Source organism: Anser brachyrhynchus, assembly GCF_964034855.1.
Source record: "Anser brachyrhynchus genome assembly, chromosome: 3".
NCBI classification, from domain to species: Eukaryota; Metazoa; Chordata; class Aves; order Anseriformes; family Anatidae; genus Anser; species Anser brachyrhynchus.
This window is the reverse complement of record NC_137696.1, coordinates 17,721,813-17,738,165: the sequence shown is the minus strand read 5'-3', so window position 1 is coordinate 17,738,165 and position 16,353 is coordinate 17,721,813. Positions and strand designations below refer to the sequence as shown.

General features: G+C 39.7%; 1 protein-coding gene across 1 annotated transcript in view; it reads right to left on the bottom strand.

Annotated features, from left to right (window-relative positions):
- MRPS5 (mitochondrial ribosomal protein S5) overlaps positions 1–16,353 on the bottom strand; it is a 47,779-nt gene that overhangs the window by 30,643 nt on the left and 783 nt on the right. The window contains exons 2-4 of the mRNA XM_080584299.1: positions 11,656–11,793; positions 768–893; positions 219–452 (exon numbers count right to left, since the gene is read on the bottom strand). Of these exons, the coding sequence (XP_080440425.1) occupies positions 219–452; positions 768–893; positions 11,656–11,793 (498 nt within the window). The remainder of the gene's footprint in view (positions 1–218; positions 453–767; positions 894–11,655; positions 11,794–16,353) is intronic.

The window sequence follows — 16,353 nt, the reverse complement described above, 5'->3', positions numbered from 1 at the left end:
AATTAAGCAGTGATTTAAAACATTTCACTTGTGTAAGTACTTGTTCTTTGACTGAGCTGCCTTAATTCATGCATTGGCATATGTGCAGACAAAAAGGCACATAAGAGAAGTTATAAAATGGATTTTCAATCACAGGAAAATTCTGGATCTGGCTTTTTCCCAGCCCTTTATCACAAAGGCTACGTAAGAACTAAGAAAGATATTCAGTCTTTTCTTACCTCCGTTAGGACCTGGGTCAGGAGGATCCAGAATGACACCTCCCCAACACTTTCCACTCCATCCTCCCTCTCTCTTAACTTTTATTTTTCTTCTCTTCTCCCATGTATCTCTCTGCTGAAGAATTTCAGACTGAATTCTCTCTCGTTCTTCTTTTTTTCGTTGGGAAACTGTCTGTACCATCCCACTTTGTATTATAGGAGCATTAAGACCAGGCCAGAGAAAACCAGAACGTCCTTGAAAATAACAGGGAAAAAAAAAGTTTTATGCCAAACTAGTACTGAAATAATGAACACTGTAAAAATGCAATAAAATGGAAGGTTCTTGCTTATTTGAAGTGTTTTCTGTGACACAGAATTTATATTTAAAAACAAAAAATAGCATTAAACAACCATATCAGGATTTTTTTTTTTTTTTTTTTTTAGAAAAAACTATATCAAGCTGTTCTGATGCCACAGAAGTTAACAGCAATTTACTGATTTGTTAAATCAAAAAAACATTACACATGAAGAGGTCAAGACATTTCTTCAGCCCTTCATTTGTGAATCTACCTTCTCCGATCTCCTGGCCTCTATTGAGATTCTTTTTTAGCTTCTTCTTCCTTCTCTTCCCTCTTCCTTTCTTTACTCCCACACCAGTCTCTGCCAAAGCTCCTTTCCAGAGCTCATCAGCTGTCACTGAAATGAGAAAGCTTTCATAAGTAATATACAAGTACATCTTATATTGGAAATTGAAGCTGAACAAAAAAAACTACCTCGAAATGTTAACCCTACTTTGATTTTTGCTGGGATTTAAACTGTGGGATTACTGCCTTGCTAAGAAAAGAATTTCCTACTACATGCACATATATCTGCTGCAGAGACGTGCCTCTACCCCTGATGACTGCAATCAGATATGCTCAGAGCTAGGTGAATCGGTTTTAAAAGGATTTTCAGAATCAATTTAAGGGCAAACATTTTTAACCACTAAGGTATTAATTCCCAAGTCAATAAAAGACAACCATTCATTACTAACTCAGATCAGCAATACCTACAAGCACTTAACCAAAGACAAATATTGATGAGAGTCAACCTCAGTCACTTTTAAAAAATACCTAAACCTGCTTTAAAAAGCCACAAAAGACAAGAAATTAATCAGCAGCATAGACCTGCCGATGTTCTCATAAAACACAAGGTCTTGATGGCTGATATAAGAGCTGGGTGGACAAAGGAATGCAAGGCACTCTGCGCATCCTCATCGCAGAGCTCTTCAGCTTTGGTTGGCCTCCTCATTCCGTGACCTTGCAAGACACCCACTGCCTTCAGATGTTTGGGCCAGCCAGCCTCCAGATGTCCCATCCAATCTCAGCCATTCTCTGATGTTTCACCCAACGTACAAGAACATGGCTAAGGAATCATGCGTTTGATAATTAACTGGGGAAGCTCTGCCATATTGACACCAAGGTGAGGGACAGCAGCTAGCCAGGCTTTCGAGAGCTACTGCTAAGTACCCAGCTTTATTTTTGTATTAAGCTTCTGTATGGTGTCAGGGCGGCTCTCTCAAAGGCACGATGCTCACCGTTCCAGCCAGAAGTCCTTATCCGGCTGGGATGCATAACTGATTCTTTCTTGAGAAGCACAATCCTGAACAAAGCAGTCGGAGCTCAGTACAGCAGAAAGCAGGGAAATACAGGGAAAAACAAAACACTACAAGTCAAAGAAGCTACCAAATACTATGCTCTCAACGTGGGAAAGAACAGAACGGCCTAAAAAGTCACGACATACCCCAGCCAAATATCGTAGGAGTAGCACAAGAGGCTTCACAGCCAAAGTAAGCACTGCAGACTTCACGCCGGGCTAGAGAAGTGAAAATGCCCCGTGACTGCACCTAACAGCAACTTTCATCATCACATATATATACTGCGAGGCAAAAATTGTATTTGCTCTTGGGTAGGCTCTAGTCCCTCTGAAAAAGAAATCTCTCGAAAACTACCCTTCCTTTTCTAGACATTCAAGTGAACCCCAAGGTTGTGGTAAAAAAAATATAGTAACATTTAGTTTGACTGCTGAGCAGGACCAAAACACCACCTTAAGAAACCTTCAGCTGCACAGCACTCAGCAAACGTCACTTACTAAAAGACAAGCTGTGACAGATACTAGACTCTCTACAACTAGCAAATACTACCCTAAAAATACACTGAATTAGAGTTCAATATAGACAAAGGCTGGTGGTAAGGAGGTGATGTATGACGTGGCTTTTCAAGTTCTTAAAGCAGACTATAAGACTGTGGCACGAGCTGGAAGGTTGATGACGGATCATGTTAAGCTTCTTAGTTTATTCAGGAAACATCGCATAACTAGCAAATTCATTTTTTTTAAAAAATAATAATCCTGCTAGCCTGGAAACACGGAATTAAAATGAAGGCTTTCATGTGTTTCTCTGCTGGGTTATTTTTAAACTGGAGCAGCTCCCCAGTCTTCAGTTTGTGTGGCTTCACAGAGGGTCACAACAGCTTCCGAGGAGGCTGCACGGGGGCAGGAACCAGCAGCTGAGAGACAAGAACAAGGGGCTCCTGAGCTGGTAAGGCACTCAAAAAAAGAAAAAAAAAGAAAAAAAACAAACAGCTTTTGAACTGTACTCTAAGTAACACTGCTTAATCCCCACACAGAGAAAGCAGCAAAAGTCACAGGGTAAGGAGACTGCACTGTACCAAAGGAGAGCAGTCTATGCCAACAGATCCGGCACGATGAGGTCGAACAGAGCCTAGTTTTGGCCTCAAGCACCGCACATAATCTGATAACATCAGAACGAGAGGAAAACATCACACTTGGTACCAAAGTGCAGTTCATTTAATCGACCTATAACAGTATCATCATGTGTTTGGAAAGCAGCTGTATTTAATGAAACGCGTGGGAAGCCTGCAGGCTCCAGAGCTGAGAGCTCTTTATAAGGTGGCAGATATCAGAATGACTTTAAGACAAAGCGAAGAGAATGGAATACGGAAGGGATAAGCAATGTCCCCACCACTGTAATCTTACGGACTTTCGCCTATGACAGACAACACAGCAATGAAGAAAACTGTAATGTGACTTGGCACCGAGATGACTGGAGAGCACATACAAAGATAAGACAGGAAAAAGCTCTTGCAGTGGAGAAAATAACCCCTGACAGAAATGAGGATCGCTGTAGTGCTTTTTACATTTGCAGAGAAACTCTGAGATGAAGACAGCACAGTAGGTATGCTGTCTGTAAATGATCTGAGGTCTTACCTTTATTTTGTTTCTGCAGCAGCTCGGTAAAACAGGAAGCTGCAGGTGCTCCTCCACCACTAAAGTAGCCTCAGTCATGAAACCCACCACACATTTCTAGCCAGTTACTGAAAAACACATAGCTACTAGCCAAAATAAAATCTCACACATCACACACTTACATTTTATGGCCAGGAAAAAGATCCACTACTGAATTTTGCTGCAAGCACGCTTTATGCAAGCTGATCGCCAACAACCACCGATAGTAAGCTTTAAAGATGCCACTCTATTTTACTTAATCTACATAAAAGGTGTAATATTTTGAAAAGGATTTTGTTCTGTGCCTTTTTATACTATACCCCAATTTCAGAAACCAGATAGCCTACTTCTTACTTCAGAGGAAGATGTATATTAGATCACAGCTCAGTAACTCACACGTATTGCCAAAACAGCTTGCTGGAAACCATATTAAAAAAATAACAAAATCCATGACCCTGATAAACTGAGATTAAAAGTAGATTTCTTTGCCTCCTGGAAGATGAGAGCTCCCAGCTTGCTTAAAATATAAGCTACAAAAATGGAATGACAAATAGCAGTAAATCGGAAAATAGAAGGGAATAAAATTGGAAGAAAGGATTAACTTAGTGAAACGGCTAAATAGGCTCACTTCTTCCACTTATACAAGCAACTTTGGCTTAATTTTTTTCCATGACAAATAGTCTTGCGGCAGAACACCACCACAGATCCAAAGACATTAATATTAATGATGTAGTAAAAAAAGAAAAAGGATGTTATAATAAACTTGCTTGCTTCACTGCACTGCTTCCTGCTAATGCCATTACATCTACGTATCTGCACTACCTTAAGGAACTTTATAAGGTCTTTCCAATCACTAATGTTCACTTCCAGACTTAAGCTTGGAATAAAAAACTTTTGGTAGCAGATGAATTCCAAAATGGTATGGTATCTCGAACATTTCCCTTTTCCAGTCACAAAACAAAAACAGAATTTGGAAGAAAAATACTCCACACAGATGAAATATGAAAAAGCATCTCCAAGGGGAATGCTTACATATTCTATTACAAGTTGCAAGATAAATTACATAGTCTAGACTCAGCTGCTTAATGACCGCAAGTAGACAGTTTTTCTTGGAGGAAGGTCAAAGGCTTATCAACTCCTCTAGGAACCAAGGCATCACAAAACCTCACTGTACCGAAGTGCAGAGAACATTTCCTTGACCTTGTCTTCTCTAATGAACACATGCGTCTCCATCTCCCCAAGAGAGAACGCGCTACTGTTGGATCATTTACAAGCGGCAAAAGCAGCTGAACAAACTCACAGAAGAAAAAGCCACCTAGAGCTATAAACACAACAAATTCCACGCCATAAATCATTGAAAGTTGTGAGGGTTTTCTGAAGAGTCATCCCTGCATGCTCATTCATTTCTTCCTTTCTTTCCTCCTTGAGCTCCTAAAAAAAACCCCACATATTTCTATCATCTCACCGCAACTTGAAACTCTGAGGGCTGATTAAGAATAGACCAAGCATTGCAGAGGTATGAAAAGTGAGTGAAAGGCGCGCCCTCAAGCTGGTCTTTAGGTATTATCTGACATGGGATGAGAATGGAGAAAACAGACTGTCACTTAATCATACAATTTAGCACCTTGGAAAAATCAATCACTACGACAGTGTCCTTGTAAGTTATGTACATTTCCATTATGGTAAAAAACTAAAATTTAGAATTAAAAATATTTTAGGAGTCAGTTTTTAAGTCATGCCAGACTACAAAACGTCCCAGTAAGAGGTCACTGTATGGTTTGGTAGATTGGATTCTGTGCCTCAGCTTTCATGCTAAATTTTTTTTTTTTTTTTGTAATAATTTCATGGCTACTACACAATCATGAGATGCTCAGAATCAATTACTGAAGAGCAAGACAAACATGCCAATTCAGGAAAAAAAAAGTTACTTAAATAAATTAGAGAACACAGACAAACACTCTGCACAGCTTGTTTCCACAGTGGCCAGGGAAAGTCCTCAAAAAAAAAAAAGCAACCCTTGTGTCTTTCTGATGGGTAACATTTTCATGGGCATTGTATCAACTGTGCACCTCTTGCAAATATTCCGTAGCTCAACAAGAAGTCGCTCACAGCACTGAACAATTTTTTCAATAGCTAAAGCAGCATTGGGCTGTAAGTTGATTCCACAAGCGCACCATCCAGGACATGGAAGGATCACCCACCACAGCCCTTAAGACGACTTAAGGGAGCGTAGGTCCCCGTGCTGCAGCACCTGAACAAGAAGGATGCTCTCTTGCAGCGCACTGCCAGGTGAGAAGTTCCTCACCAGGAATTCTCAAGTATTTTTTCTGCTGCTACACACAGTAACCTTGAGAATAGTTGGTGCCTCTGATCTTAATTTTTAACTAGATACAAAGCCTGAGAAATCCAAGATGATTTTCAGTCTCAAACATATGTGGTTTGATGTATCTTCCATTAGTTTTCTTCTCTCCTTGTGTAACAAGTATAGGTTCCTGGTGCTTCAATTTTGTCCGCATAATTAGCCAAAAACTTCAGAATATTTCTGGTTATAGGTGGTTTTATTAGGAAAAAAAGCAGCATATGGGCAGCAGAAAACAAAAAAGACCAAGGCACTGAAACAATATTTACAATTATTCAAAGAATTACCTAAGAACAACAACAACAAAAAATTAAACATAGCTCCCAAAACACTTGTCCCACTCTCCCTCTCCCCACTGGAGAAAGAAAGGAAAGAGAAGAGGCTGGCACACAGCAGGCTACATGAACTGCTCTAACCATTTAGAATTTGGTAATGAACTGCAATCTAAATCACTGAGGTCAGGAAAAGGAATGCTCAACTATATATTTAAATCTGGGCCTTACAATGTCTTACCTTCTCTCTCCACAGGCTTATAAAGAGTGCTTAATAACAATAAACAAAGCTACAAAACAGTTGATACAGAAGTGCTGTGCAAAAACATACGTAGACCACCTGTCATAAGAACAAAACCTACAACTCATTTCAGTGGCTGAACATGATGCAAACAACTTAGATGTCACTTCTGATTGCATTAACTTTTACTTCCAAGCACAACACTTATTCATAGCTGCAGATAGTCTCAGAATTACATGAAACACTTAACTCTGGAACAACAGAGGTGAAGCATCTCAAACAAAGATGGAGTATGATTTTATATCCCTTCATAATCTTAAATTGAACTCAACTACTATTCAAAAACTGTCAACCGAGTCCATACCACCATTTAGTCCTGGCAAACTAGGTTTCCAATATAGCATTTTCCTGTTTTAGATATAGAAATCTTATCAGCCTGTTTAAAGATACTTACAGGAACAATTCAACTCCTTTACTAATTCAGAAAAGAATATTGTACAGACAATACAAATAGATTTATGAGAGAAAAATGGAATAATTGCATACTAATATTGGATGACTTATTTATAAAACATGAGATTCTAAAGCCGTTTCTGAAATGTGTGTTCATCCCAGATGAGATCTGCCCTTGCTCCAAACTGCAACTGCCTGCCAACACGTGACACCTCAACTTCTTCACTGCCTGTCTGATCCCATCCTGCAAGCAGAAAAGCTGGGGTAACTTCCCAGTAACTGGAAATATTGCATACTGCATTATGGTGGTGCAAAGAAACCTCTGGAGGTTTCACAAAAGTTACACTTTTCAGTAACAAACCAAAAACAGTTAAAATGCACCCCCATCAGTACACTTAGCTGTAAGGCATTTAATATTCACCCCCCCCTTTTTTTTTTTTTTAAATTAAAAAAGTTAACCAACTGTTCTTCAACATACACGCACACAAACGTATCCGCCTCATAAATAAAAAAAAACGGTGACAAGTGGTAACTCAGTTGTTTATCTGGAGTAGTCGTATTTAAAGAAAAAAAATCTTTAGGAATTGAAAAGATCTTTTTCTCCACTTTAATGTCAATCGGGCAAGGCAGAAAAATGAACAACTCAATCCAAAGACAACTCACATAGGACTGGGAAAATTTAATATCAAATGTAATTAAAAAAAAAAAACAGGCTTTCAAGAACTGATGTTTGCAATAAGGAACACCAAGATTTATACTGAGTGCAATTGCTTGCAGTAAGCAGAGCACCTAGAGACAAGGCATGTTAGTCTATGATTGTATACTGTTGGTCTAAATGACTCCCCCTTCGTTATTACCATCTAGTTCTATGAGCTCCAAAGGATTGTCATGTTCCTTACTCTGTATTCTAATGTATGAGGAAATATCACCTAGCAACAGAGAAATTAAGCACTTCTTTTCATTTGTTCCCAATGGTAACTAATGGAATTAATACTGTGAGTGGGAAAGCATAATTCTGATATAATCACCGTTTCAAACAAAAGTTCTTTAGTCTCATATACACTCGGATACACAATGGATGTTGAGGAAATTTTGCTTGCTGTTAGAGCCAAAAAGGTTTGTACGATTAGGGTCAAACAGTTTCAGTATTCATGACACACCTGTGTGCCTGTGCTGCCTTCAGGAATGATGGCCTATGTATTTCAACCCAATTCTGCGGCTCTTAAATTTAAAAGGTATTTATCCCACATTTTCTGGAGACGGATACATACTTCTTCCACGAAACATACAGCATCGGTGTTTGTTTCTCAAGAGCTACAAGCTTGAGCATCTGCCCAGAAAGTCTGGACTGGTGGAATTTAACAGGCTCAAGCTGTGCCAGGGGAGGTTTAGATGGGGCATTAGGGAGAATGTCTTCATGGAAGGGGTGGTCGAGGACTGCGCTGGGCTGCCCAGGGCACTGGTGGAGTCCCCATCCCTGGAGGTATTCAAGAGACGTGTGGATGTGGCACTAAAGAACATGGCTTAGTGATGGGACAGGATCACAGACTGCCTAGGATAACTGCAATTCCTCCCATTTGAATGAGTTAAACTATTTTTAAAGATCAAGTGGAAGGTACAGGTGACCCTGCTAACAAGAACATGTTAATACCTTAAGAATATGATGGAAGAGAAATAAACCTTCGCCAATGAGACAAAAAAGTACTGTCAGTTTCCTCAGTCATAGGACTGTCATTTGACATTTCACTTGAAAATTATGTTTCACATAAAACGATCGTATCTGCATTTTTAATGTTACCACACTTCTGAAACAACTGCACTGCTAAAGGATATGAGTGCCATAATGTGATTTATACTGTTAATATTGTACTTCATTTGAATTTTGAAGATTTTATTGTGTTTAACTATTCAGCTCCAACTATTAAGCTATTTACTTCTTATGGAAAAAAGGAAGGGAAGACAGCTTGGCAAGAAGAGCTATTCCGAAACCAGCAGCCTTCCTCCAAAAATTACCAGCCAGGAAAAACAAAACCAACCTTTTCAGTCAAAGGGCAGCTTTTCAAAGGACTCTGTACCCGACAAGGAAAAGTCATTTTCCTTTTACTGTCTCATCACTTGCACCACCAAGATGAAACTAGTCTGCCCAAAACTTCCTATAAACAAGACAAACTGAGCCCCCGTTCTAGTCAGCCCCTCGGTTCAGCAAAGTCCCAGAGCTTCCCACCCCCTCGACACACTCAGCGTTGAGTCAGAGCTTTGCAACAATCACAGCTGGCCCCAGCATCATGGGATGGCTGAGCTTGGAAGGGACCTCTGGAGCTCATCCAGTCCCAGCTCCCTGCCCAGGAAGGGCTGCCTAGATCCAGTTGCCCAGGGCCATGTCCTGACAGCTTCTGAAGATCTCCAGGGACGGGAGATCCACCGTTTCTCAGGGCAGTCCATGCAGCCACCCCATGGGTCTCCATCCCAATAAAGCAGCATTTTTAACGGAGCCCAAGACACCATTAGCCTTTTTAGTGGTCAGGGCACACCACTGGCTCATGTTCAGCTCAGTGTCCACCAAGACCCCCAGGCACGTCTCTGCCCAGCTGCTCTCCAGCTGGGTGCCCACAGCACGTATTGGTGCCTGGGGTTGTTCCTTACCAGGTACAGGACCTTGCACTTCCCTCTGTTGATCTCATAATCCACATAAGACTCCTCCTCTTCTCTCAAGGATACTCCACAGAAGTCAGCTGTTGGGAGTTTCTGTTCTCCCCAGACATGAGGCCATCCTGTTCTCCACTCTCACAAATCCAGCTTCTGTTTGATTCCCTCAGCACTGAGGTATTTTCCTTCCAGATGTTTACAAAGCCCAATTCTCTGTGCCCCATACATCTGCTCCCTGACACCAATCTTTCAAATTCCAACAATCAAGTGATCCCAAATATGTTTCAGGAAACATACAGAATCAAACAGGCTGGTGGCATGTCCTAAGCCCAGTATAGATCGAGGTACAACACAACAGGCCTTACTACTTGCATCTGCATTCAGAAATAGAACAAATGAATTGCACAAAACTTTGCTGCTATTTTAACTCAGTGGCTTATCTTTTCAGTGCGTTCATCTGAGCGGAAAAAGAACAGTGAAAGTTTGAGAGAAATAAGTGAAAGATTAGCAGTGCACACTCCATCTATCATTACCATATTAGTAGGGGACTCTGCAGATTTGGCTCATACTTGGGATCAATAGTATAAAATTTTACATTTCCAAGTGAACCGCATGATGAATTGGACAAGAAAAAGCAATTACTCTAATCTCCAGGTTCCTATGGGATCTCTTATTTATCCAGCCTTCTTGATTACTTTGAGAAAGCATAAAACTGTTCTTAACTACTTTATGTTCAACCCACTTTGGTAACCTGCCTTTTTAACAAAACAGCCTACAAAGTAAGGTAGCACACAACTTCAAAATGATAACATAATATTATTTTTTCCAGAGTTTGGTCCTTGAAAACAAACAAAAAACTCGGACTGACTTCTGTCTCTGCTGAATACATATAAGAAGTACACTTAAGTTCTTCCAAGTTCTTACATCTTATTAAATAAGCCAGTAGTTTTATGTAGCTTGCTCAGATATAACTTGTTTACAGTTTCATTGAGTCAAACAATAGGGATGTCATTACACAAATACTAAGTCATCTAAAAAGACAGCTGGCAAAATTCTCGTTAAAACAGAGCTCACCTAGATGTTATGAATATGAACATAAGCATAAATTAAGGCAATATCTAAGCTACAAAGAGTAATCACAGTGAAATGATTGCAATGTTATATTTTAAATTTAAGATAAAAAAAAAACAACAACGCTTATCTTCTTACATAGTCTTGGTCTTGTGACCGGCACCTAAGGAAAAGTTCTAAATTAATTTTTCCTGAAGTTGGCATCCTTAGGAAGCCTTCCCCATGCAGTTCATGCTGCAGCCCTTCGCAGGCCTCTTGAGCCCTCTCTACTGTCATTTGCTTGAAATCAGACAACAGTCAAAATTAACCGGATAAGAGGAACAGACAGCACGATTACTTAAACCCCCCTTTATATACAAAATACAAAGAAAAGTTAACTTTACCTCAATAACGTTGAAAAGAATAGAAAAAGACCATCAGTTCTGAAAGCCTGACTTTTTTTAAACAGATCTTTTGTAGTCTATAGATTATAAAAAGTCTAAGAACTGTGACTGTCAAACTGCTCCAGTTATCTGCTCCAGAGATTATGTGCTTACTATTCCTTCTTTTCCTCCATGGGAAAACGCCATAGATAAGGAACCACAAAACAGGTGGGATGATGCCTCCGCTATCTCAGTTTGCGGTCCCGAGCACGAACTTAAACAGCCATCATTTCTCAATTATGTTAAGCATGTGTGTAATTCCTTTCAGGACTGAGGGATAATACTGCAGCTGGTCTGAAAATTAGCAGGACGTTATCAACAGTTTTTGTTTAGCATTTTATTGCATTTTAATTATTTCATTTTTGAGACAGCACAGCTTGAATAGTGTATCTTGCCTATGGCTCAAAAAACATTTGGAAAATAAACACACAATTTATATTGTCAATAAAGAACTAGGAAACAGAGGGGAAGGTGTTTCCCCCTCCCATCCAATAAAGTATTTTAGATGGATTCACTTCTACACAAATCAAATCGTTGCTTCCCATTAAAACACACTGCCCTTGTGCACACAATTCTATCAACAACTGTTGTTACATATCTCATAAGACGGTAGTTGTAGCTAGAAAAAAGTTACCAAAAATAGAAGCAAGCTTTCCCTTCCTTCTTTTATTTACCACAGATTATAATTTTAAACTAACTCAAGACTTACACATATTGAAGAAACTGCTTTGTCTGCACTGCTGTAGTGTGACATTCCGGGGGGCAGAGATGGAACACTGCACCTGGAGAGCCCATGCCAGGCTAGAATAGGAACAGCAACTCCCTTTCACTGGCGCAGAAGCAAACCCTGAGGATGGAGACAGAAAGGTGGTTAGATATATGACATTTTCATCTTGAAATCGCTAGGTCCTTCAAGTATACACATCACAAAAAAACACCCTAAAACAAGCTAAAAAAAAAACAACAACAAACCAACAACAAAACAACAAACCCAAGCCAACCCAAAAACAAAGCCCAAAAAAAGGAATCTAATAACATTTACTCATAGCATTTTCTAAAGGGCATCAGACATGAACCTACTGTCCTGAAGCACAAAGCAAGCTGCAGACAGAGGTGGGGGGAATGTTGCAATAGGAAATGCCACAAAGAGAAGAAAGCTAGGTTTCTAACAAATTACTGACAGAGTGAGAATGCACCTTCTTCTGTGCAAAGAAAACAGAGCCAGGCTCTTCTCAGCAGTGCTCAGTAACAAGACAAGAGGCAATGGGAGTAAGTTTAAACCTCCAAATTCTACCTGAACATAAGGAAGCACTTTTTTATTCTGAACTGAAAATGACCCTGGACAATCTGCACTGAGCAGGGGGTTGGGCTAGATGATTTTCAGAGGCTTCCAACCTCATCTATTCCGTTATTACACCAACCTGACTTACTCTGGGGTCCCAAAAGGAAAATATACCTCCAGAAGTACCTTTCCCAACAACCTCTGGATTTGGGTACTGCAAAGCTAGCCTATTATACAAGCTCTTTTCATCTCCAGAAGACATTTCTTCAGTGCAACATACATCGTAATGCAGCTTTACGTCACACGTACCACCTTCCACTTTCCAGGTACCACAGCAGTTTCAAAGGTGGGGTTACACACCTTACCAGCATTCATTTTTTTGTCCTTGAGGTCTCCTAGAATTCTTTTGCGAATAGTTTCTGGTTCTGCTAATGATCACCCTGTGGATTTGCCCCAAAACCTCTTCCACAGTTATTTTAATTTCAGAAAAATCCTAACTCTCATCAACATGCCAAGGGGTGCCATATGGAAAATTTCTGCATCTTTTACCAATGCATAATGATGCAACGCTCCTTTTACACCATTCATCAAACTGGCTTGATGGACATTCACTCAGGGTTCTCTGTTGGAGTTTAACAAGATCAGCAACTGGTCACTATTCAGAATATCATCAGAAACAGTTCTCCAGTATGGAATCATATTTTAAAGCCTAAGAAACAACTCATTCATTCAGAAAATAAAACGTAAGAGTACTTGACAGTTTATGTCATTATCAAAAGTATTTGTAATGCAATTTGGGGGAGTGGTTTTTGGTCTTCCTTTTTACTCCTACATTCATTAGCAAAGTTCCACATACCCAATACCATCTCCTTCCAAAATTAAGATGGCAATGTGAAAAAGTCTATACAGAAGCAATAGAATCAACACAAAATGAATCGCTAGGCAGTGAGATCAGATGAAGTGCTGCAGAAACAGAATTCTGTCAGAACAACTGGGGCACAAAAGAAAAGTTAAATGCCAAAAAATGAAGCCAAATAAACACTAGTTTTATAGAAAAACGGTCACCAAGTGATCTCAACAAGTCTGGTGATTCAAAGTGGCTTTAAGATGTACAATTTGTAACAAGTTGTTAAAGCACAGGGTGAGACCTTGTTTGTCTGAGACCAATGACAAATCTCCTATTAAAAGAGATTAAATCCTTAAAGAAAACGTTAAAGTGACATAAGTTTTAAATTTATACTTTTGAGGCTGGCACTAAGAGAATATCAGTTCTGAGCTGAAAATTAAATTCTTATGTTTAACAAATCCCAGGGGCTTTATTGACAATATTCCAGACACACGACTGCTTTGGTCTCCGAAATGCAGCAGGACAAAAGGAAGAGGAAGATAGAAAAAAACACACACACACACACCCCCTAAAAAAAAAAAGAAAAGAAAAAAAAAACACCCAATAACCATGAAAAGCCTGAAACCCCAAGTGCCTGTATTTACTAAAGTATACCCCCCCAACTTTTCTCTGTGCATACTGCTACCAAGGGAATAGACACTTTGAAAGCCGAGCAAATAAAAGTATTTATGCAAGGTAAACAGTTGGAAATGTCACATCTCAATCAAACTGGCCTGTGCTACATAAGCATGCACAGTTAATGCATCGTATCCTCTCTACAGATCCTCCAAACACATGTGATGGGATTTTTCTTTAAAAATCTAAAATGTGTCTTACCATAAGCTATTCAAAACTGAACCGTCTGTAAAAGCAAGACAGGTCACAAATGCAGGGCTGATGTCTTGCCACCAGCAAAAGACAAATCAACACAGCAGGAAAAAAAATGCCTGCTTACTATATTTAAGTCCTGCTCTGCACTAATGGAAAATCAACCCCTCACTGCATACTTATTTCCCTGATATAAACATTACACTTACAACCCTGGCCTGACTTAGATGTTATCTTTCACTGGCTAAACATAGAATTTTATACGATATATAACTTCTGTATACATGTGTGTGCATTTTTGGCACTTGAAATTTACCTCATAAAAGCAGAGTAAAGCCACTTCATTTTTCTCACAAGATGTAACAGGAGAACTCATCTCAGGACAGGTGGAAATGGAAACCTAACAGTTTAACAGTTATTCCTACAATCTTTTAGTCCCTAACTGTTTTTCTTTTCTTCTTTTTTTTTTTTTTTAAACACTCACTCACACACACGTCTACTATTTTAATGTGCCTATTTCATCATAACTTTCCTAACCTTCACATACTGGTTAACACACCACCTTTAGGAGATTTATGTGCAGAATGCAGCACCTCTCCCGACAGAGTGCCCCAAATTCATACACATTGCCATTTTTTCCCTAATATCTTGGAAGACGTCAAGCTGTCTGAACATCCACGCATTTGCTTAACTAGTGAATGCACTGTTCAGCAAGAATGACCACACCTTTTTTTTTTCTTTTAAAAAAAAAAGAAAATTGGCAACGATTTAATAATCCCCTCTACTTCTGTAATTATTTTCCAGGGGAATCAAATATGGAAAACCGTTCTTAGTTCTGTACTTCAGAGAAAGAAACACTGCAGGAAGCTGGTCTCAGCAGCGAAAAGTGCACTGTAAAAAAAAAGAACCACAACAAAACTTAGGAAAGAGCCATCAGGATGCTTATTGTGCAGCTATAATTAGAACTCTTTGCAAAAATTGCCTGAGTATAGTTCCAGGCAAACACACAGGAGGCTCTAGACCAAAATAACCGAGACATTCTTAAAAAGTTTAAGTACAAGAAAACAGAGGTGTGTTCTGATTAAATTCCAAATTGCAGCTTTGAAGATATCAAGCGCTATGCGCTTATTCTCTAATGGGCAACGAACTTTTTTCTTGCCTAGGGTTTTTCCATTTCACATTTTGCTTACTGCTTTTTACTCAAATGAAACTTATGTACAGAAACAATGCACTCATACCAATATTCGCAGCAGGGAAGACACTTCAGAGTTGTTACTATTTTTTTCCTGGCGTCTCGCGAGTGCTCAAGTGCCATGCAGTAATGAAATCTTTGCACTAATACAAATTGCTTTTTAAAAACCCCTCCTGCTATCTTGGAAAAATTTGGATGTGAAGAACAATCTCTCAAGCTGAAAGCCAGGCATTTAAAAATCACAGCACATGGAGAAGGTCACTATCGGCCTGGGCTAAGCACGGAATAACAAAGGTAATGATACCACAAAGCCTTAGAGGGTAACACCTAAAATGACCCTTATTACTTTAACAAATGATTTAAGAGCAGTTGCAGCTTTTTAGTTTCCTGGTCCACTTGCAAGACATAATTAAAGAGATACTCTGTGGTTAGGCAGCAAAAGTGTTTCCCTCCACCAAGGAAACACCACTGGCCTGCTTTCAAACCTCCCCGAATGCTCAGCCTTTAATTGCTGCTTGGCTACAGAATAGGCATCACTTCATTATACACAGCCCCGAAGAAGAAAAAAGAAATTCATTAACTGCTTAGCTGGTTTTTAGCACTCAAGGAAGGGAAGGCGGTGAAGCTTCTAGAGGCCAAAGAAATGCTAGAGAACTTTATCTTCGCTTTGAAGCCAGGGGAGAAAGAAGGGAGGTATTCTGCCAAAAGCAAAACCCAACCAGCTTCCAGGTGTTCCAACACCAAGCTTAAAGTATTTTTACCAACGTGATCTGTCATTTCTTCCCACCTCAGTCTCCAGCAAGATTTATTATTTAGCAGCCTTTCCCCAGACGACACACAGGCATTAACGGGTGTAATTAATTAACTTAGTTATGACTCCTACCTAGGACTTAAGGCTACTTAGGTTATATAAAGGGTTCTGAGACAGTTCATGAATACTTATTAGCAGGGTCCACAACTGATGGCATACATTGACTGTTAGGATGGAAGTCACTTTGGAAGAAAAGTGAGAACAGAAGGAGACAGAAATATAAGATGGGTCTCAAGGCAGACTCCAATGCAAGAGATGATTCCTCCCCTACGAACTTCCCATAGTACGTACATACTTTTCATCAGGACTCTTCCAAACCTGCCCACACGGTGCTGGCTGTTAAGTTGCACGGAGTCCTGTCATTACACCCCCTAACAAACCAAACCCCACCACCCAGAGGTCAGCAAG